The sequence below is a fragment of the Bos indicus genome, chromosome 18 (genome assembly GCF_029378745.1).
Source record: "Bos indicus isolate NIAB-ARS_2022 breed Sahiwal x Tharparkar chromosome 18, NIAB-ARS_B.indTharparkar_mat_pri_1.0, whole genome shotgun sequence".
Taxonomy (NCBI): Eukaryota; Metazoa; Chordata; class Mammalia; order Artiodactyla; family Bovidae; genus Bos; species Bos indicus.
In genome coordinates, this window is record NC_091777.1 from 66,610,030 (window position 1) to 66,631,679 (window position 21,650).

The 21,650-nt window shown below is 51.8% G+C and overlaps 1 protein-coding gene across 3 annotated transcripts; it reads left to right on the forward strand.

The window, feature by feature from the left end:
* The first annotated feature begins 5,749 nt into the window (after positions 1-5,749).
* On the forward strand, positions 5,750-21,082 carry ZNF8 (zinc finger protein 8). Of its 3 annotated transcripts, XM_070772426.1 has the most exons (5): positions 5,756-5,933; positions 9,863-9,948; positions 11,090-11,216; positions 11,509-11,604; positions 15,802-21,082. In XM_070772426.1, exons 3-5 carry the CDS (start codon positions 11,183-11,185, stop codon positions 17,154-17,156), a joined length of 1,485 nt encoding a protein of 494 aa, XP_070628527.1. In that variant the 5' UTR covers positions 5,756-5,933; positions 9,863-9,948; positions 11,090-11,182; the 3' UTR covers positions 17,157-21,082. The 3 variants fall into 3 exon arrangements, with proteins under 3 accessions (XP_070628526.1, XP_070628527.1, XP_070628528.1); XM_070772425.1 differs by lacking the exon at positions 9,863-9,948 and having other exon boundaries at positions 5,750-5,933; XM_070772427.1 differs by lacking the exons at positions 5,756-5,933; positions 9,863-9,948; positions 11,090-11,216; positions 11,509-11,604 and adding an exon at positions 12,261-14,252.
* The last annotated feature ends 568 nt before the right edge of the window (positions 21,083-21,650 follow it).

The window sequence follows — 21,650 nt, forward strand, 5'->3', positions numbered from 1 at the left end:
ACATTGTAAAGAGTAATCTCACAATTGTATATCCATGTATCTATTTCATTTTTGTTGGTTTCACTTATGTTTGTGGCTTATTTTTTTAAATCCCCTAAATATAAGAGGGAATGGCAACCCACTCCAGTATTCTTGCCTAGGAAATCCCATGGACATAGTCTGAGCCTGGTGGGCTACAGTCCGTGGGATTGCAAAGAGTCAGACGCGACTTAGCGACTGAGCACACAAACACAGGAGACCCAGGTTCAATCCTTGTTTGGAAGATCCCCTCAAGAAGGAAACGGCAACCTACTTCAGTATTCTTGCCTGGAGAGTTCCATGGACAGAGGAGCCTGGCAGACCACAGTCCATGGGGCAGCAAAGAGTCAGACACGACTGAGAAACTAACACAAACCAAAACGCCACACCTGTGTCACATATGACCCAGGGGCTCCTTCTAACAGAAGTCCATTCTTCCTGCTTTTAAACAGAGAGATATCAAAATATTGCTGAGTATGTTTTTGATACAACCAGCAGTGGGACTGTTGCGGGTCCACAAGGCCATTCCCACATGAGGAAGCTTTCTAGAGGAACTCATGAGACTCAGCATACAGTTGCACTCATGGCTGAGATTTACGGCAGTGGTGTTACAGGGATGCAGGCAGTTGGATCATAAGGGAAAAGGCAGGCGAAGTCTGGGTGAATCCGTGTGCAGCTCTCAACATTGTGCTTCCCATGAAGGGTCATACAAAGCACAGCAGGCACCAGGTAAGCAGACACCTGCCCAGCAAGTACCACAATCCAGACCCCCAGGAGGCCAGCAGATGCTCAGTGTGAATGAAATTGTTTCCGCAGTCTAGGCATAGTACTGCTGCTGCTGCTGCTGCTGCTAAGTCGCTTCAGTCGTGTCCAACTCTATGCGACGCCATAGACGGCAGCCCACCAGGCTCCTCTGTCCATGGGATTCTCCAAGCAAGAACACTGGAGTGGGTTGTCATTTCCTTCTCCAATGCATGAAAGTGAAAAGTCAAAGTGAAGTCACTCAGTCGTGTCCGACTCCTAGCGACCCCATGGACTGCAGCCTACCAGGCTCCTCCATCCATGGGATTTTCCAGGCAAGAGTACTGGAGTGGGGTGCCATTGCCTTCTCCTAGGCACAGTACAGACAACACTAAAGGCCAAGTTCCCAGATGCCAGCTAGAGATCAGGCTGGCACATGTGCTGCATGTGTGCTGAGTCTCTCAACCATGTCTGACTCTGAGAACCCACGGACTGAAGCCCACCAGGCTTCTCTGTCCACAGGATTCTCTAGGCAAGAACACTGGAGTGGGTTGCCGTGCCCTCCTCCAAGGGATCTTCCCAACCCAGGGATTGAACCCACATCTCTTACATCTCCTGCGTTGGAGGGTGGGTTCTTTATCACTGGCACCACCTGGGAAGCTCAGGCTTGCACACAGGATCTCCTAAAACTTGCAGCCTCAGGCCTGCTGTGTCAATCCATTTTTCTCAAGCTGTTCTGTCTCTTTAAACATGAATACAGCTAGCAGTATTTATAGTATCTGTTCCACTAAACTGTTTAAACTGCAGTTCTGGGGGCTTCCCTGGTGGACCAGTTAAGAATCCACCTTGCAATGCAGGAGACATGCGTTCCATCCCTGACCCGGCCGACATTCCTCAGCAGTGATTCCATCACGTAGATGTAAATCTCATTTGCGCTGCTCCAGGCTTAGCAGTGGTTTTTCCTCCTATAGACACCCTGAATATAAAATGCAAATATGTGTGTTAACACTAAGCATTCTGAATGATGTCCAGGTTGAGTTTATCAGCAGAACTCTTGGGTGCCGCCGCATCGTGATATTTCCCCTTCATCTCTGGAGGAGAAATGAAGCTTCTCTCATAACACCGAGCCATGCCCTATTCTGTTCTCAGACATAGGACATGTGGAAAAAGCCCTCTAGCTGGAGGTGGGGGAGATGTAGATAACTCAAGGGTGGCTTCTGTGTCTCCTGCACATGTGGAAACCCTCCTCATAATGCTGGGCTCAGAGTCAGTGAGGAGGGACCACCTTGTGCTCACTGCACACTGAGGCCCCCATCCAGCCATCCCCTCTGGAAAATGGCCTCTTCATCCATCCACACTGGAGGATTCTCCATCTGGCCACCTCTCGGCAGGAGCCTTTACCTGGCAGCGTGGGGGATCCCAGTCACCACCACACCTCATGTATCACACACATACACCCCGTAGCAGTACTACATGTCAACTGCTCTGTGCCAGGAGCAAGTATTATATATCAAGCACTGACTTTGTGCTAGGCTAATGTTAAGTACTTTGTATGTATCATTAATTTATTTAACCCTCATCACAATCCTTTGAGGTAGCTAACATTACAATTGAGGTATCTGAGGCTCAGAGAGGTGCAAAAACCTGCTTAAGGTCACCCAGCTAGCAAGGTAGGAAACTGCTTTTTATTTTTGCAAATCTCTTTAATGTTTGGCCTGACTGAAGGCAACTGGATTTCCATAATGATTTATGCCTTTGAGAATTGCAGAACTCTCAGCAAGTAAGAACTCAGTCCAGGAAATTCCCTGGCAGTCCAGTGGTAGGACTCCATGCTCTCCCTGCCAAGGGCCCGGGTTTGATCCCTAACGGGGAACTAAAAATCCCACAAGCCTCCCAGTGCCGAGGGGTGTGGGGAGAGAGAACTCAGTCCAAATGCTTGTATTAAGAGACAACCAAAGTCTACCATGACTTCTAGCGGCATAACGTTATATTGCTAGGAAGATCCCAACCTCTCGTTATTATGTCTTCTTGAGAAATTCTGCTAGGAGAATTTACAGTTTTTTTCCAGCCATCACCTGAGAATAGTCTCCTGACTTCCCTTTCTTAGCATGCTTGTATGCTCAGTCATATCCAACTCTGCGACCCTATGGACTGAAGCCCATCAGTCTCCTCTGTCCATGGGATTTCCCAGGCAAGAATACTGGAGTGGTTTGCCATTTCCTATTCCAGGGCATCTTCCTCACCCAAGGGTCAAACTCGTGTCTCCTGCGCTGGCAGGCAGATTCTTTACCATTGAGTCACCTTAGAGCACTGACAAAAAAGGGCTTGCAGTTTTGAACCTTTCTCTGCCCCTTTGAAATGCATTTGTATCTCTAACTCTGAAGTGTCTTTCTCAAGGACCTGAAGGCCACTCCTTAGAAATGCAACCACCAGGAAGGACGGGGCCTCTCTCTCCAGTCTCCAGGAGGACAGAATCCTAACTTCAAGAATGCCCAGCATCTGATGCAGCTGACCTAATCACATTTACACTGAACAACCCTTTATAATTTTTCATGTGAGCCCCTACACTCCCCCTTCTGATTCCCTCATTCTCCCTTTCAACTGCCCAGTCTCGGCTTCACTGGTAGCTCAGTGGTAAAGAGTCCGCCTGCCAAAGAAGGAAACACGTGTTCAGTCCCTGGCCCAGGAAGATCCTCTATGCTGTGGGGTAACTAAGCCCCCATCACAACTACTGAACCTGCGGTCTAGAGCCCAGAGGCCGCAACTCCTGAAGCCCTCACGCCTGTAGCCTGTGCTCTGGAAGAAGAGAAGCTACGGCAATGAGGACCTTGCTCACCCAACAAAGAGCAGCCCCTGCCCACCGCAACTAGAGAAAAGACCTCACAGCAAGGAAGACTCAGCACAGCCATAAACAAAATTATTTTTTTAAAGAAAGCCCAATCACCTCTGTACACATTCAAATGGAGCTCAGTTATTGCCTCTTCTGTCAGCAGTTACTAAATAAAGTCTGTTTTCACCAAGTTAACCAGTATCCAGCTTTGTCTGACACCGTCAGTCTGTCCCAATATTGTTCATTCAGAAGCTTAAAAAAAAACCTCTACCATACATTTGTGAGAAACGGGAATGGGGGGGAAGTATTATTATGAACTTAGCTTGGAACTCACTGACTCATAGAAAGGATCTCAGGAATCTCCCAGGTTGTCCCTAGTCCACACTTTGAGAACTACTTCAATAGACAAAACCCTATATTAAAATCAGGGCTTCTCTAGTGGCTCAGATGGTAAAGAATCTGCCTGTAATGCAAGAGGCCTGGGATTGATCCTTGGGTCAGGAAGATCCCCTGGAAATGAATGGTTACTCACTCTAGTATCCTCGTCTGGAGAATTCCATTGACAGAGGAACCTGGCAGGCTACCATCCCCAGGGGGCAAAGAGTTGGACACCATTGAGAAATTAACACTTATAATCAAGAAGAAAACAAAACTACAAGTAATAGAAAAGAAACAGTCAAAGTAATAGGAAAACATCATGCATCCAAGATTCAGCAGCACCAGGAGAAAAGTCAGTGACTATTCAGTCACCCAGTCATGTCCGACTCTGCAACCCCATGGATCGCAGCCCGGCAGTCTCCTCCATCCTCCACTATCTCCCAGCGTTTGCTCAAATTCATGTCCATTGAGTCGGTGATGCTATCTAACCTTTCATCGGTCCGTGACTGTAGAGAAAGGGATACTGCCAGGAAATTTTGCTGGGTTCCTGACAGAGGCCAGATTTGGTCTCCTTGGAGGCTGCCTGATTTGTGGTTTCCACAGGCACCTGCTGTGGTGAAGGAAGATGCTTGACCACATGCTCCTCCTGGTACTGCAGACCTTGTGGGGTTGGGCCCCAGATAGGGTTGCAGGGGGGTTGCCCAGTAAAGAGCAGAGGGGTCACTGGAGGAGCGGAGATTCAAGGGCAGAAAAGAGAGGAGCAGGAGAGAGTGTGGAAACTTCAGGCCCCTTGGAGGCCGGCTGCCCCATCCCCGCAGTGACCGTGACTGTTCACCCCTTTGCCATGTTTGTGCTTTATTGTCTGTCTCTCCCCACTACACCAGCACCACTGTGAGGGCAGGCAAGTACCTCTGTTCTCTGCTTGCTATGCCTGGTTCCTAGCATACAGTAAATGGTCAAGTAAATATTCTTATTTGATTGCATCCCGGTGAACATCTGCTTTTTCCTTCTTTTCTAGTAATTTTTTAACAGACTCTAACAAACTCACAGACATGACCCATGGCAAGGGAAACACCCCCAATCGAGAAACAGAACAAGATCAGCTTTCAGATCTCGAGCGGTGCCCGCTCTGGGCAACGGCTCCTCAAAATGGTTCCAGTGACAAACGTTTAAACGTTCGTGTTATTCTGAAGCATAGAAATATTTTGAGCACAACGACAGTATACAATCCAGAAAGAAACTAGGAAAGCCCCAGGCCTCCTCCTCTGTGTTTCCGGCTAGGAAGAGCAGACCCCGGATTTCAAGGGCTGTGGCAATCCAGGTTGCCGACTGGCATTTGGAAGGGGGGCAGCGGGGCACAAACTGCACTTGAAAGAGGGGCCGCAGGGCGCAGATTGGCATTTGAAAGAGGGGCCACGGGGCGCAGACTGTATTTGGAGGAGGGGACCCGGGGCGCAGACTGGCATTTGGAGGCAGGGCTGCGAAGGCGAAGGCTGCGGAACGGCTGGACTGGGAGAAGGACTTCCCCACGACGACGACCCGCAGCACTACAGCAATGGGCAGAGGAACCCCGCCCACTCAGGCCCGCGGCTCTCTGCGGTGAGCGCTTGCGGTACCTGGAGGCCGGAGGATGGAGGCTCCCATTGGCCTCAGGGCAACAGGGAGGAAGCTCCCATTGGCCCGAAGCCAACGGGCTCCCATTGGTTGAAGGCTCGACGAACGAAAGCTTTCATTGGCCGGGGCTGCGGCGTGCCGCACGGCCTTCTGGGATCTGTAGTTTCGGCGTCCCCAGCGCGGCCGCCATTGTCCAGCGGGCTGTGAGTCTTGAGGTTCTTGTGTCGGGGACGGCTCTCGTGTTCAGGGTCGCCTCGGGCACCAGTCCTCTACCTGTCAGCCTAGGATGGACCCCGAGGAGGAAGCGGCGGCACTGGCGATGGCTATGGGGCCGCCGGTAGAACGGCTCCAGGTACGGCAGAACAATAATAGCAACAATAACAACGATGGCAGCGGGCTTCGGGCCGGGTATTACCCCTTTAGCCCTCACAGCGCACGGTGGGCAGGGTCGGGCCTTATCCCCTGGACAGACGGGGAGACTGAAGCCCAGGTTGGGGTACGCTGACATGCCCAGCTGGTGAGGGGTGGCGTCTGGTTCGAACCCGGGCTTTCCCGTCCCCGAGTGCGCGTGCTCCGCGAGTCCTCCGGCCTTTCCGTTCAGGGAAAGGACTTGGGTTCGTTCCCGAGCATCAGGCTGGCCCCCCGCCGATATCCTGCCCCCCTCCCCCGCCCCGAAGGCCGTCCACCGTGAGGATGGGTCTTAGAAACTGTAGTAGAGATGCTTCAACGTGCGGAGTCAACCGACACCCACCCAGAGTCCCGCTCCCCGAAACCCCGGGCACCGCCTCCTGGGTAAGGACACACCGCGTTATTGGGGCGGGAGCGACTATTAGGGTCTGACCCCTGCCGGGCTGTCGGGGACTCAGTTCAGAGCAATCTCCAAGGGCATCTGGGAAGGCGCCTGTTTGAAAGCTCCGGCCCTTCTAGACAAAGTGGCTGCTGCCCGTGTTCTCCATACCGTGCTGACTCCACGTGGCAGGAACCAAAAGAAATGTATATAATTCCTTAAGTTCCAGACTTTCTGTCCTTCTGTCCTTGCCTACCGGCTTTTGCATTTATTTCAGATTTGGTATGCAAAGTGAGACTGTTGATAATCCTAGGTGTGCACAGTGTTCGGAGACTGTTGCAAATGTGTAGGAGATGCAACCACGTTTTTGTTTGCTTTTGCTGTGGATCCCGGAGAAGGGGCAGGGAGTGAGCAGTGTCAAAGAGTATCAGAGCTGGGCCATAGTTAAAGCAGTAAAAACAGGTTTTCTTTGGGGACAGTTGCAATAGGGGGAAAGAGACTTCAGTATAGAACTGGGCTCAACTGTGAATACAACAAGCAAATGTGGGTATTTTTTATAGTGGGGGTAGAGGTAATTTTTGGTTGTTGTCTGACTGTGCGACCTCATGGACTGCAGCATGCCAGACTTCCCTGTCCTTCACTATCTCCCAGAGTTTGCTCAAACTCATGTCCATTGAGTTGGCGATGCCATCCAACTATCTCATCCTCTGTCATCCCCTTCTGCTCCTGCGTTCAATCTTTCACAGCATCAGGGTCTTTTCCAATGAGTTGGCTCTTCGCATCAGGTGGCCAAAGTATTGGGAGCTTCAGTATCAGTTCTTCCAATGAATATTCAGGGTTGGTTTCCTTTAGGATGACTGGTTAGGTCTCCTTGCAGTCCACGGGACTCTCAAGAGTCTTATCCAGCACCGCAATTCGAAAGCATCAGTTCTTTGGCGCTCAGCCTTCTTTATGGTCCAGCTGTACATCCATACATGACATACACGACTGCATGTCTGTTCGCAATGCAGGAGATCCAGGTTCCATCTCTGAGTGGGGAAGATCCCCTGGAGAAGGAAATGGCAACCCGCTCCAGTATTCTTGCCTGATCCAGGCAAGAGGAATTCTCAAGAGAATTCAAGAAAATTCCAGAGGAGCCTGGTGGGCTACAGTCCATGGGGTCACAAAGAATTGGACATGGCTGAGTGACTAATACTTTCACTTAACTATATGGACAAAGTGATGTCTCTGCTTTTTAATATGCTGTCTAGGTTTGTCATAGCTTTCCTTTGAGGGAGCAAGCATCTTTTAAAAATTTCATGGTTGCAGTTACCCTCTGCAGTGATTTTGGAGCCCAAGAAAATAAAGTCTGTCACCATTTCCATTGTTTCCCCATCTGTTTGCCATGAAGTGGTGGGACCAGATGCCATGATCTTAGTTTTCTGAATGTTGAGTTTTAAGTCAGCTTTTTCACTCTCCTCTTTCACCCTCATCAAGAGACTCCTTAGTTCCTCTTTACTTTCTGCCATTAGAGTGGTGTCATCTGCATATCTTGCTAAACTGACCTAAAACAGGGTTCTTGCTGAATCAGGCCAAATGATGGGATGTTACTTGGAGGGCTGTGGGGGATGAGGACTTTGAAAAGATATCAAGAGTGATCAGATATGGAGGGTAGGATTCTTGGGACCAGTGGGACCCAAGAAACCAATGGGACCAGAATTTCGGTAAAACTGAATGATGCAGAAATGGATGCAGAAGCCCAAAGGTCAAAGCTTATTTGGGAAGAGGTTGCGAGCCAGACTAAAGTTCGGTCAAGGAGAGAATCTGTCAGCAGTGAGAGGCTTGAGAGTGTGTTTGTTATCTGTTGCTGTGCAACAAATGATGAAAACATAGTGGCCTAAAACAACAATCAGTATTACCTCAGTTGCTGATGACAGGAGTCCTGTAATACCTGCTGGTGGTTCTGGCCTGGGTTCATGACAGTCAAGATGTCAGCCTGGACTGCTGTCACCTGAGACTTGACTGGGGCTGGAGGATCCACCTCCAGGATGGCTCATTCATGAGAGTTGTTAGGAGGCCTCTGTTCCTTCTGGTGTGGGACTCTCTCTGGAGCCGTCTGGGCGTTCTTACATGGCGCCCAGCTTCCCACAAAGGGAATGATCCAAGAGAGGGCTCGGTGGAAGCCACAGTGTCTTGTGACCTGGGCTCAGAATTCACTCTCTGAATTATCGTATCAGTTACATAAGTCAGATCTGCTCAGTATAGGAGGAGGCTACACAGGGGCTGGGGATCACTGGGGTCCATCTTGGAGGCCTGCCACCACAGGAGGCAAGGGTCGGAAGCAGGGGGCTTTGAGGTCCAGTGTGTTAGCATCCTTTGGCTGCCATGACAGATTATTACAAACGTGATGGTTTGAAATATATATTAATATGTTGATTCTTAGGGTTCCAGAGGTCAGGAGTCTGAAATCACTTTCCCTGAACTGAGATCAGGCGTGGGCAGCTGCACCTTTCCTGTCAAGGCTCTCCGCTGGTCTCGTGTTTCCTTTTTCAGCTATTAGAGCCATAGACCTTGCATTTTTTGGCTCATGGGCCTTTGTCCACTTTCATTTTGCTTTAGTGGTCACATTATCTTCTGCCTCCTGTAGTTCAGTCTCCCAATACCTTCCCTTCAGAAGGACATTTGTGATTGAATTTAAGGACCACCTGGATATTCCAGGATAATCTCCCTATTTTTAAAACCCATTAAAGGTTTAAAATGGGTTTAAAACCCATTAAGGGATGCGATTAACACATCCACAGAGTCCCTTTTGCCATTTATGATAATATTCACAGGTTCCAAGAACTAGGACCTGAATATCTTTAGGGGCCATTTTTCAGCTACCCATAGCCAGGCTAAAGGGGGTCATCCTTTATCGAAAGGAAGGAGCTATTTGAATGCTTTAAGCAGGAGTGGCATGGGTTTGAAAAATACATTCAGGCATTGCCGCGTGGGAGTAAGAGACACTGAGAGCTAGCTAACGCCCAGGGTGGAGTCCAGTGACTGCCTGCTCAGCTCGGGGAGGATGTATGGAGGGAGCAGGTCTGACAAAGCCCATCCCGCTGGGCCCACAGTGCAGAGCAGGAGACCAGGAGGAGGGCTGCAGGGGTCTGCGGTGAAGCAGCGGGGAGGCTCAAAGACAGCGAGGAGCGGGCTTCTGCTGGGATGCCAGGAGGAGACATGCGGGACTCCTGTGATGCCGCGGAGAGGTCTGTGGCCTAGACAGCCCGCAGCGGGCCCAGCACTGTCATTGGCGCCGCGTGCAGAGCAGGTAATGGCGGCCGGAGGCACAGCGACCGTGTTTTCAGGGCTGGAGGACCGTCAGAGTGAGAGGTGAGGGTGCGGGGACAGGAGCAGAGACCTTGGTCGCAACCAAAGGGTTCTGTAAATTTGCTGCATAATTTTTGGTCGAACCACATTCCACCTGTACTGTAATTTCTTAAATATTTAAAAATGTAATTGTGTTTTTCTTAAAGGAAATACCACTTGAAAATTGAAGTCTTTTGTATGTGATTTTGACTTGCATTTCCCTGGTGGCGAATGACCTTGAGCATCTTTTCAGGTGCTTATTAGCTGATTGTTTATTTTCTTTTATATCTTCTTGAAGAAATACCTATTTAGAGTCTTTGCTTATTTATTGGATTGTCTTCATTATTGAGTCTTAAGAGTTCTCTATATCTTCGGAATACAAGTCACGTATGAGAGAGATGATCTGCAATCATCACCTCCCATCATGCGAGTATCTTTTCACTTTCCTGTTAATGTCCCTTAGAAACAAAAAAGGTTTTAATTTTTATGAAGTCCAGTTTACTTATTTTTTTTTACTTTATTGCTTGTTCTTTTGCTGTTATAGCTAAGAATCCTTTGTCAGATACAGTTATAAAAATTTAGCCATATGTTTTCTTCTAAGAGGTTAATAGTTTTAACTCTTATATTTATGCCTTTGACCCATTTGAGTTAAATTTTATATATGGCGTGAGATAGGAGACTTAACTTTATTCTTTTACATGGAACTACAAGTTTTTCCCTCATAAAATGTGGCCTAATTTTCAGTTTCTCACCAGAGACTGGGCATTCTGACCACGTGAGGCCTGTATTTTGCCACAGTCAATTGGTTCTGAGTCCGAGCTGCCCCTTTAGACAGGGCACATGTTACCATCACTTCCTGTGCCACCTCTCATAAGTTAAGTACCCTCACAGGCCCTTACATGAACCCACTTCAGTCACTTGTGAGCCTGCCCAGTCTCTGAAGGCCAGTGAATTTCTAACTCCAACTGCACACCCCTCTTTTCGGGGAGGAGGATAAGCCTTGCTTTGACTCTGAGGATTTTTTAGTGTGTCAGTTAGCTGTTGTTGCATAACAGACTATCCCAAAATTTGGGGGCTTAGACACAACAGTCACTGTTTCTTTAGCCCACAAATCTGCAAGTCAGCAGTTTAGACTGGTCTCTGTCAGCACCTGCGCCTGTCCAAGGTTGGTTGTGGGTTGGTTGGCTTTGCTCTTGCCCGGATGCCTTCTTGCATCCTGGCCGACAGCCCACCCCAGGCGGGAGCCCAGCAGGGCCCAGGAAACCTGACTCTCGTTGCTTGGGACGCACTCCCTGGCCACTGGCCTGCTTGTCTTCACCTTTCCCACCCCTCCTCCTAATCCTGAAGACACCGATGGGGACAGTCCGGGTGATGCAGCATGTGTGATGTTTCAGGAGCCGGTGACTTTCCGGGACGTGGCCGTGGACTTCACCCAGGAGGAGTGGGGGCAGCTGGGCCCGGCCCAGAGGACCCTGTACCGAGACGTGATGCTGGAGACCTTTGGGCACCTGCTCTCTGTGGGTGAGGCCGCTTCCCCTGCTGCTGACCAGATTCCTGCGCTGACTTACTCTTCATGGGTTATGGGTTGCCGGGCTTCTCGTGTGATGACTTGACCTCGGGCTGGAGATCACGGAGCTTGATTTCGCACTCCTGCGGGACACGTGGGTTGTAGACTCTACCCTTGTGTGTCCGGATGCAGAACCTTATGAGGCACCCCGGCCCCTGAGGGTCAGGAGTCTCAGTCTGGAGCCTGGACTGGTTCTCATCTTCTCCAGAGCAGACCCACACCACCTTTGTCTTTCTCTGTTTCCAGGGCCTGAGCTTCCCAAACCAGACGTCATCTCCCAGCTGGAGCAAGGGGCTGAGCTGTGGGTGGCGGAGAGAGGACTTGCCCAGGGCTGCCGTCCAGGTGAGAGCCCACTGAGTGGGAGCCCTGATAGGAGCAGCTGTGCCCCTTGGAAGGGGTGATGTGTTGGGGTCCCCAGAGGAAAGTCAGCAAAGGGAAGAGGCCAGTCAGGGGGGCCAGAGCCCCCCCTGGACCCCCTCAGTCTCCCGGCAGTGCGCTGTGACAGTTCGTGAGAGGTGTTGGCTACTAGGCAGGCTCATGTAGGCTCTGGGCCAGGGGCTGATTGGGGGCTGGTCTTGCAGGCATCCTCCACCTGGCACAGACCAAGACCCAAGCTCCCAGGAGAAAGCAGGTGTTTGCCCTAAGCCACAGTGAGTCTCTCTTCCCAGTTTGGTTCAGGGCAGTGCCCCCAAATCCAAGTTCCCCGACCAAGCCAGAGGCCGGCCTCAAGGGACAAGCTCAAGGGACAGGCCTCAAGGCCTCAAGCTGTCCTTCTGGGACAGCTGCCTCGGCCGCCCTGGAGCCCTTTCTCCACAGGGGCTTGGGCCCCGTCCTTCACCCCCTGCCTGCAGTGCTCCCAGTGCTCTGGGGTCCCCTCACTCATGCCCCCCTTTCTCTGAGCTCAGAGATGCTGGCTCTGCTTGAGCGGCCAGAGTCCAGCACTTCCTCTTTTCCCAGCAGCGTGTGGTGTGTCTGTCCCATGGGATAATTTCTGAGTGTGAACCTGCCCTTCACCTCCATTTCATTCTTGCACGTCCACAGTCTGTGCACTTGTGCCGTACGCGCTTCTGTTCTCGTGGGAGCCATGAGTACCTGACGGCTGGCCCAGCGCCGTCAGCATGGGAGCGGCAGGCCCCTCACGAAGCAGAGCTGGGGGGATCGTGCCAGTGCTGGCTCAGCATTCCCGCGCCGCCAAGGCTGGTGGTCCCAATTCTTCTGGCCTTTCTCCGGGCTGGGTGCGGCTGCAGCAGCTTTGGACGCCACATCCGTGCTCCGTGCGAGGGCTGAGGGAGCTGGGAAGAGTGGCACCAGTCATATTTGTCCCCTTTCTCCAGCTCCAGATGTTGTTGAGGAGGGGGACGCCCCAGCTGCTCGAAGGCTGGGGTGGGGTTAGATTGTCATCAGTCCCTGGGCCGATGTGTTGGTACCCTGACTACATTTTGAAGGAAGTGGGCTCTGGCCATGGGAAACGTAAGCAGCTAGACCCACAGTCCGCTTCCCCTCTGACACCATCCACAGGGAGTCTGTGGTCCCTCCACACACGGTGTGGCCCCCCACCTGGGACAGGACTGCCAAGTACGCTGTCTCCTCTGGGTGTGGAGCCTGTGTATTTTCAGCCCCAGACAGTAGCCTTCCTTTCCCCATTCTCTGAGGTAACTCTCATCCACCTGGCCAGCTCCCTTCTGGCTGCCCGGTCCCAAGCTTGCCATAAAATTGACCCATCTGAAGTGTACGGTTCTCTGGTTTCGAGCATGTTCACGGATTGTACATCCATCACCACTGTGTAGTTCCAGAACGTTGCAGCTCCCCAGAAATCATCCACTAGAGGTACTCTGGTTTGTTTCTACCCATAGAACACTCTTGATGCCAAATATGTGGGTTTTTTCCACATCAACAACTGATTGCCCAACTCTTGAGGCACTAGATGGGTGTCGCAACAGTTCAGTCCAATTCTGACCCGCCCTGCCTGGAGTTGGTGCAGACCTCACAGCTTAGGAACGCAGTCCTATTAGACTGGCCCCTCTTCAGACATGGGTCACAAGTCGGCCTCCCATCCTTCGGACTGACTGGCTGTAAACCAGGGCTTCCCACGCGCCCTCCTTAGGTTCAGTAGTGTGCTGTAACAGCTCACAGAACTCAGGAAATCACAGCTTACATTTATTGTGTTTTATAAATGCTAGTATAAAGGATATAAATGAACAGGCAAGTGTCAGGGGAGAGGGGCTGAAGCATCCCATCTTGAAGCTGTTGAGGGCCCATCAAGAGTCGCCTCTCAGCATGAACTCATGGTTGAGGGGAATTTATTACAATTAACAAAAGACAGTCCTAACCCCTCTCACTAAGGAAATTGCAAGGGTTTTAGGAGCTGTGTGCTGGGGCCCAGGGATGAAGACCACATACATATTTCTCATTAAATGACAGTAGTCGCTCATCACCTCATCCCACCCAGCCCCTGGCAGTCACTAATCCACTTTCTATCAGGGAATTTGCATATTCTGGATATTCCATTTAAATGGAATCTTATAACATGGCCTTTGGTGTCTAGCTTTTATTTTTTCTTGAAATGTAGTTGATGTATAACATCTTATATAAATACAGGTATACAGTGTAGTGATTCACAGTTTTTAAAGGCTCTGCTCCTCTCACAGCTGTAAAATATTGGGTGAATACCCTCTGTCGTACAGAATGCCCTTGTAACTTACTTTAGTACGTGATAGTTTGTGTATGTCTGGCTTCTTCCAAGGAGCATCAGGCTTTCAAGGTTCAGTCATGCTGTGCTTTGTCTCCGTAGTTCATTCCTTCCATCACTGAATCACATTCCATTGTGTGGATGGACCACATTTGGTTGGTGGACCACATTGGGTTGTTTCTACTTGGTTCTACTGGATAGCGCTACTGTGAACGTTCCTGTACAAGCTTTTGTGAGGGCTGACTGGTGTTTTAGAAGACCCGCTGGGTGCTGTGCATGGAGCCCAGTCTGGGGTCTGGAGGTGAGGAGAGGCGCCAGCTGCCTGGCCAGCCTGAGCCCCTCCAGTTCCTCTCCCCGGCCAGTGCTCCCGCACTGCCTCGGATCTGAGGCAGGTTTGAGAACCTGCTTCCTGTCAGCTCTGAGCTGCCTGTGGACATTCTGATGTGGTGAGGTGGGCCCTGAGTGCATGAACACAGAGTGTGCTATGGCCAGAATTGCAGCAGGTCAGGAGGTTCAAGCTGGGGGTGGGCAGGCCCGCTGGCCCCGAAGACGTCCATGTCCTAATCCCCTAGCCCAGCTGTTGGATTGCTGGGCCAGCCTGTGACCTCACAGCAGCCCTCTTGTGAGGGGGGCAGGATGAGGACGGGAGATGTCAGAGGGGAATTGCCCGATGCTCCGCTGCTGGCTCTGGAGGTGAGGGGAAGGGCCAAGGCCCGAGGGCGCCTCTGGAGGCTGGAGCGTCCAGGAAACCCCCCCCTGCAGCCTCCGGAAGCCGCCCTGCCTTCCCAGAAATAGGTATGTGCAGGGGCTGAGTGTGTGGTCAGTTGGTAGAGTGGTGCATCACTGTGCTGGGAGGAGGGAGCACCTTGCCTGCCTGAGGGGCAGTTCGGCCTCTGGAGGATCCAGGACCAGGGGCTGCTCCTCGCAAGGTGTCCCACAGGTGAGAGGGCACCTCCACATGGGATCTGACCTGTCACACCTGGGTTTGAAATAGCTCCTCGTCCCCCCGAGCCTGCTCCTTCTGTGCTGTGTGTCTGCCTCCCCAGCAGGGCTTTCTGTCCTTCGGAGTCACTGCTTTATCCCCAGCACCTCAGGCCAGACAGTATTTTAGGCTTTGTGGACAGTGTTCAATCTCTGTATTTGTTTTCTATCATCACTGTAGCAGATTACCACAAACACAGAGGTTTAAGGCAACGTGTTATTTCTCAGTTCTGTCCGACCCAACTGGTTCATTGCCGCGGCCCCCACAAGGCCAAAGGCAGGGTACCGGTGGGCGGGCAGTGGAGGCGGCAGACTTACTGGGAGGCTCAGAGAGGCTGTGCCTCCATGCGGGCAGGCTGTTGGCAGAGTCCAGCCACGTGGTCCTTGGACAGAAGTCCCCGTGTCCTTGCAGGCTGACAGCTGGCTCAGCTTCCCTGGCTCAGGCCCCCTGCCCAGCCTGTCCCTTCTACCTCCTCCTCCTGTTTGTAAAGCTTGAGGGGATTGCTCGTCGCCCAGCTAACCCAGCATCATCTCCCAGTGCTAAGGTTTTTAAAGCCAGCTGATGAGTGGACTGCGTGTCACCTGCAAAATCGCCTGCCAGCAGACCCTCTGTGACTGACAAGAGAGACCTGACCGCTTCAGAGTCCGCCCGTTAGCGTGGTTAGCTTGGGGGTTGTCTTTGGCCAGCTCCTGATCTAGGCCAGTATCTGGCCCATGGCGGGTGCTCAAAAAGTTTTTGTTGAAAGAATGAGTGAGGGAAGCTTTGTTTGCAGACAGAGCACTGCGGTCAACGTGAGCAGAACTGGGAGGTTGGACACCGACCTAGGGTGTGTCCATCAGCCCCTCACAGCTCTTTGGTTTTCTTTCAGGCCAGGAAGCTGCACTGGAGGGTCAACCACCAGCCCGGGAGCAGGGCCTTCCTGAGGAGAAGGGGCAGGAAGGCTTCCTGGGGGAGGCGCTGTGTCCCACTTCGTCGGGGGAAGACTGGGAACGGGCGGGCTGGGTCAGGGGGCCCGAGCAGGACCAGGGGCATTGGCAGCTCAAGGAAGTCCCGGTTCAGGACGGAAGTCTCAGACTTGGGGAGAGCCTCGGTCGGCTCCCAGAGGTCTCCCGGGTGGAGCGTGCGTGTGTGCCGGAATCTCGGGGTCCGAGCTCGGAGCGGAGCCCTGACGCCGCACGTGAGGAGACGGGCTCCCCGGGACCGCAGCCGCGCAGCCGCCACGACCGCGGCGAGGCTTCCACTGTGGCGCGTCCCGTTCCGGAGGCGGAGCTGGCGCGCGGCCAGGCGCCCGACAAGCCCTACAAGTGCGCGGACTGCGGGAAGTCCTTCAACCACAACGCGCACCTCACGGTGCACCGGCGCATCCATACAGGCGAGCGGCCCTACGCGTGCAAGGAATGCGGCAAGGCCTTCAGCCAGAACTCGTCGCTGGTGCAGCACGAGCGCATCCACACGGGCCACAAGCCCTACAAATGCGCCGAATGCGGCAAGTCTTTCTGCCACAGCACGCACCTCACGGTGCACCGGCGCATCCACACGGGCGAGAAGCCCTACGCCTGCCAGGACTGCGGGCGCGCCTTCAACCAGAACTCGTCACTGGGCCGCCACCGGCGCACGCACACCGGCGAGAAGCCGTTCGCCTGCAGCGTGTGCGGCAAGGCCTTCTCGCGGACCACTTGCCTGTTCTTGCACCTGCGGACGCACACGGCTGAGCGGCCCTACGAGTGCAGCCGCTGCGGCAAGGGCTTCAGGCACAGCTCGTCGCTGGCACAGCACCAGCGCAAGCATGCGGGCGACGGGCCCTACGACTGCCGCCAGAGGTTGCTCTTCGCGCCCGCGCCCTCCTGGCCCGAGCCCCTGAGCCCGGGCGAGGGCCCGCCGCGCAGCGACAGGCCCTTCCGGTGCAGCCAGTGCGGCAAGGGTTTCACGCAGAGCTCGCACCTCATCCGCCACCAGATCACGCACACCCGAGAGCAGCCCCGGGGCCGGGGCCGCCGGCGCCCGCAGGTCCGCAGCCGCGGCGCGCACCTCGGGCGGCGCCCGCTCGGACCCCCGGAGGAGAGCCCCGGGGGCGGGACGAAGGCGGGGCCGCCCGCCGGCAGGGCACTGGCGCTGTTTGACCTCCACGAGATCATGCAGGAAAAGAACCCGGTGCGCGTTATTGGGGTGGAAGAGCCCGCCATGAGCACGTCCGTGCTGTTTGACATCAGGGAGTCCACGTAGGGAAGGAACGCGGCGGATGACAGGTACAGAAATGTGGTACGTCCACAAAGTGTATTTCTGGAAGGGGGCTGAGGGTAGAAACGCCCTCAGATTTCCTAAGGCGGTGGTGCTTGCAAACACCTGAGATCACTGATTCTCCTGAGTCTCAAACCCAGTCCTCGCAAATGAATTCAGAGGTAATGGAACCTACACACGTGTGTAATGTTGAGAAACCCATACATGTCCCCGTTTTGTAAAGGATAATTAAAGCAAAAGAAACGGTCAGTAGGTAACGTCGGCTGAGTTGCTGTCTTTCCCTGTGGTGGAGACCATCGTGCCTGGAGACTTGGGGCGTTGCTTATGGCTTGCCATCTGGTGCATGGGGTGTGGTGTTACCCACAGAAACATGAGAGGCCTGTGTGGGTGTGATATCCCAAAGTGGTGACTAAGGCTTGGGAAAGGTTTGCACAAAACAAATGCAGCTGCGTTACTGGAAGGTTTTGTTTAAATTCTAAACATGCAGGAATTAATTTATATGTGGAGTCAACCCAAGTCGCAGTTGATATAGAAAGGAGTTTCAGACATACATCCATGGCCGCTGGGATCCATTTCTGCACTTTAGAGTCATTAGAGCAGGCATGGCAGCCACACTCATGCCCAAATCAAGGGACAAAGGATTCCCCCGTGAAATTCCACAGCTTTCCCTGGGGGTGTCACAGCTCCAGTTAGAAACCATGGCCTTAGATTGGCAATGTTGCCTGTGATGGAGGGACTCACTCAGAGTGGCTTTGTTCCCCCAGGAGATACTTGGTGATGTTTGGACACATTTTGGTTGTCATGACTGGCGGAGGAGGGCGGTGGCATCCTCTGGAGGAAGTCGAGGATGCTGCTGAGCATCCTGCAAAACCCCATCACCAAAGAGCCACCTGGCCGTGAGGTGGAGAACCCTCGCCCAGCATAAGAGCCGGCTTTCCTGACTCTGGAAATTGGTTAATCAGGGCTGTGTTAACAGCCTTGTACATTTGATTTTAACAAATGCTATCTTGAGCATGTACACATTTTCTTTTAGTAATTCTTTCCCACTGTTTTGCAACATTTGTAGTTGGTGTGAGGGAAGAGAATCCACTTATTTTTCTGAGTAATTTTAGCATTTTATTTTGGACATTCCATGTGCTGATACATTTTCAAAATGGCACCCCTGTTGCCATAGGATTATTTTTACATCAGCACCAGAAATCTTGTCATTTTATCAATTTTTTTAAATATCTCTATAAAGCATGGACTTTATAAATATATATAAATATATATATATATAAAATCATGTTGGCACGTGATGACAAAAACCATTTTTATAGTCATTCTGAGCTATCATTTGCCTTTTTCACTAAGTTGATGTTTACACTGATGTTTGCACTGATAGTGCAAATCCAACACTGGGTAACACTGCCAGAGTCTCAGTGAGAATCAAGGAAGTTGCCCCGAGGTCGCTGTTCATATTTTTCCTTCCCTGGCACTGCAGTAAAGGGAGTGGGGTGGGGGGATGGTTTCACTTAAGAACGTCTGTGATGAAGCAGGAAAAATTATTAATTTCATTAAATCTCGAGTAAAACTATATTACCATCTAAGCAGAAATAACAGTAATTACTATGTCATCAAATATCTAGTGGATATTCCTGGTTTCCTTATAAATTTTGTTTTGTTTTCTGTTTGGTTTGTTCTAATCATGCTCTAAAGAAAAATCACACCGTGCATTTGCTTGACTTAGGTCTCTTTTAATCTATAGGTCTCCCCTCTTTTTCTTTTTTAGTCTTTTATATGTTGGGGGAAACAACAGGATAACCTAAATTTTGTCCCTATCCCAAGCCTGCCCATCAGACCCACTGGACTATGCTGAGGGCCCTTGGTGAATGATGTGACTCTGTTTTGTTCTCTAAGTTTATCTGCCCCATCTCAAGCACAGCTTACCATCTTGCTGGGGTCTCTGCTGACCTTCAGAAGACCTTTCTTTCAGCTGTCATTGTCCAGAAAAGCAAGACGTCTGAGAAAATGGCTTATTTATATATGATGCAGTACATTGTAATATGACCATTTTCATGTCCACAATTGGAAACTTCGCCTGGCTCATCTTCTTGCTCTCTTCCAAGTTTACTCCTGAGGAAATCAAAGCCTTCTGATCTTTGTCTATGCTGTTCTTGTTATAAAGAAGAACATTGTGTTCAAAGGTGTGCTCCTTGGTATCTCAGCAGAAAGGATGCAAAAACTAAGGATTTAATCCGCCTGCTTTCTAACCTAGAATGAAAGAGTGAAATGCCCATCCCTCTGGGATGCTGTGTTGTGTGCTCCAGTTACACAGCACAATTGCCTTTCTTGTTTGTTTGCTGTTCCCACTGTGGTTGCATCCTATCGAAGTTAAATACAAAACATAAACATCAACAATTGGAAGGAAGGAAAATTGGCCATGGCACAGGTCAGCTTGTAGAAATCGTTCCAGAAAAATATCCCCCAGAAGGAATACTGGGTTGTCAGAGCGTCGAGTTGAATGGAAGAAGTATTCTGGAAGGGTACAGCGGCTGTTCTAAGCACAGTGTCAGAGTGTCCAACCATCAGAACTCACTGCTGAGATGTGATGGGTGAGTTTCAGGACCTGTCAGAACTTTCCTTTGTCCAATTCTGTTCTTTGGATGCTTGAGTGTCACACCCAGTAGGGTTTCCACAGTAGCAGAGCCAGGCTTGCAGCTCATCTCCAGAGGTTCCTCAGGATGCCTCGAAGCCTCGGGTTTGTCTCTGCCACCCTGTCACTCTCTGGGCTTGTCTTGTGGACTTCTCCATCAACTCTCATTATCACAGCGCCTCTGTTGTCATGCCTTGGCCTCCACCACCTTCCATTTCATTCTTAGCAAATAACCTATTTACGTGGCTCAGAAGAGGTATGTTTTCAGACAGGCAGTGACTCACACCTCTGTGAGGTGGCGCCATTTTATGTATAAGGAAAATCTGGCCCAGGACAAACATAACCTTCCCAGGGTTGCACAGCTAGGAGTTGGAGGCAGCATTTGAAGTCAGCACCCCATTAACAGTGGCTTAAACAGATCAGACTTTGCTTGAAGGCTGTGTCTTCAGTGGCTCTGCGCCATCAGAGGCAGTGGCTTCTCTCCCAGCCTGTCCCTCATGGTCACAGGGAGACCACTGCAGCCTCAGCCGATGCACCCACCATCATCAGGACTGGAGGAGGGAAAAAGGCAGCCAGTACTCATCACCTGTGAGGTTTCAAAAAACGACTCTCCCAGAAGCTTTCATCCAATGCCTCCATGTCTTGCTGGCCAAGACTGAATCGCTTAGCTTCTCTAACCTCCGTGGTTGAGACTATACCTGAGAAAAAGCCTCAGAAGAGGTTAATGGTGGGCAGCTGGCAGCGCCCGTCGCCTTTCTCCCCAGTCTCTTTCTTGAGGAATCTGCAGCGCTCCCTCTTTGGGTCAGGCACCACCGCCTCTTCAACGCCTGGCTTGTCCCGCTTGCCGACCAGGCCCCCCACAGTCCTCGGTCCCCTGGCATGCTGGAGCACTGTGCTTGCCCAGATCCCTTCTACCTCTCAAGGGGCCTCTTGCCCTCCCCTCCTCAACTCCTGGGGCCCCTGGGCTGCTGTCCCAGAGGCGCATCTTGAGCTCTACACACTCCCAAGATGTCCCAGTCAACACCGTGGCTATGTGCTGCTCACTCCCAGGTCCTGGTCTCGGAACTTCAGGCTGGAACAGCAGCTGCATGCTGCCGGAAGCTCCCCCTGGATGCCTGGCAAACTCTGGAAACCGCCTACCCAGAGGGAAATGCCACTTTCCATCCCAAACCTGTGCTTCCTTCCCTGCTCCCTTTCTCGAGGATTGTTGCCACCTGCCATCCCATCCCTCAATCCAAAAGATACCAATAGACATCCTGTTGATTTTACTGTGTAAGCAGCTTGGCTGTCTTCTTTGTTCCATTTCCTTCCCACTGCTGCCACTGACGCAGGATGACCGGGAGAAGCCTGGTCACTAGTGCCCTCCATTTGTGACGGCCCCATCGTTGGTGTGGGGGTGCAGACTTGGAATGCCCCCACCACTAGCGTGCTCTGACTCGGGGAGACCCCGCGGTAACTGGACAGCTCAGAAGCCAGGCCTGCGACTGCCCCGTCCCCTCCGCCACGGCCCGCACAGTGGCAGCTGCAGAAGGGTCGTGTCTCCACAGTTCTTAGAGTGGGCACTGGGCGGGCTGAGGCTCCAGTCACCTCGTCTGTTAAGCTGGGAACAAGCTTGTCACCATCAGTGATTGCGGCCCTCTCCATGCAGTGCAGCTCTTTTGGAATTTTCCATTTCTCATTTCGGGTCACCTTTTCTAGGCATCATATTCCTACTAATTTCTTTACAGATACTTTGAAACCAAGTCAGATAAGAAACTCCTCAGGGGAAATTGCTGTAAACTAGAGAAAGTGTATCATTTTATCAGTTTATCAAAGTAATGCAAAATCTTTGTAGCAAAACCTGG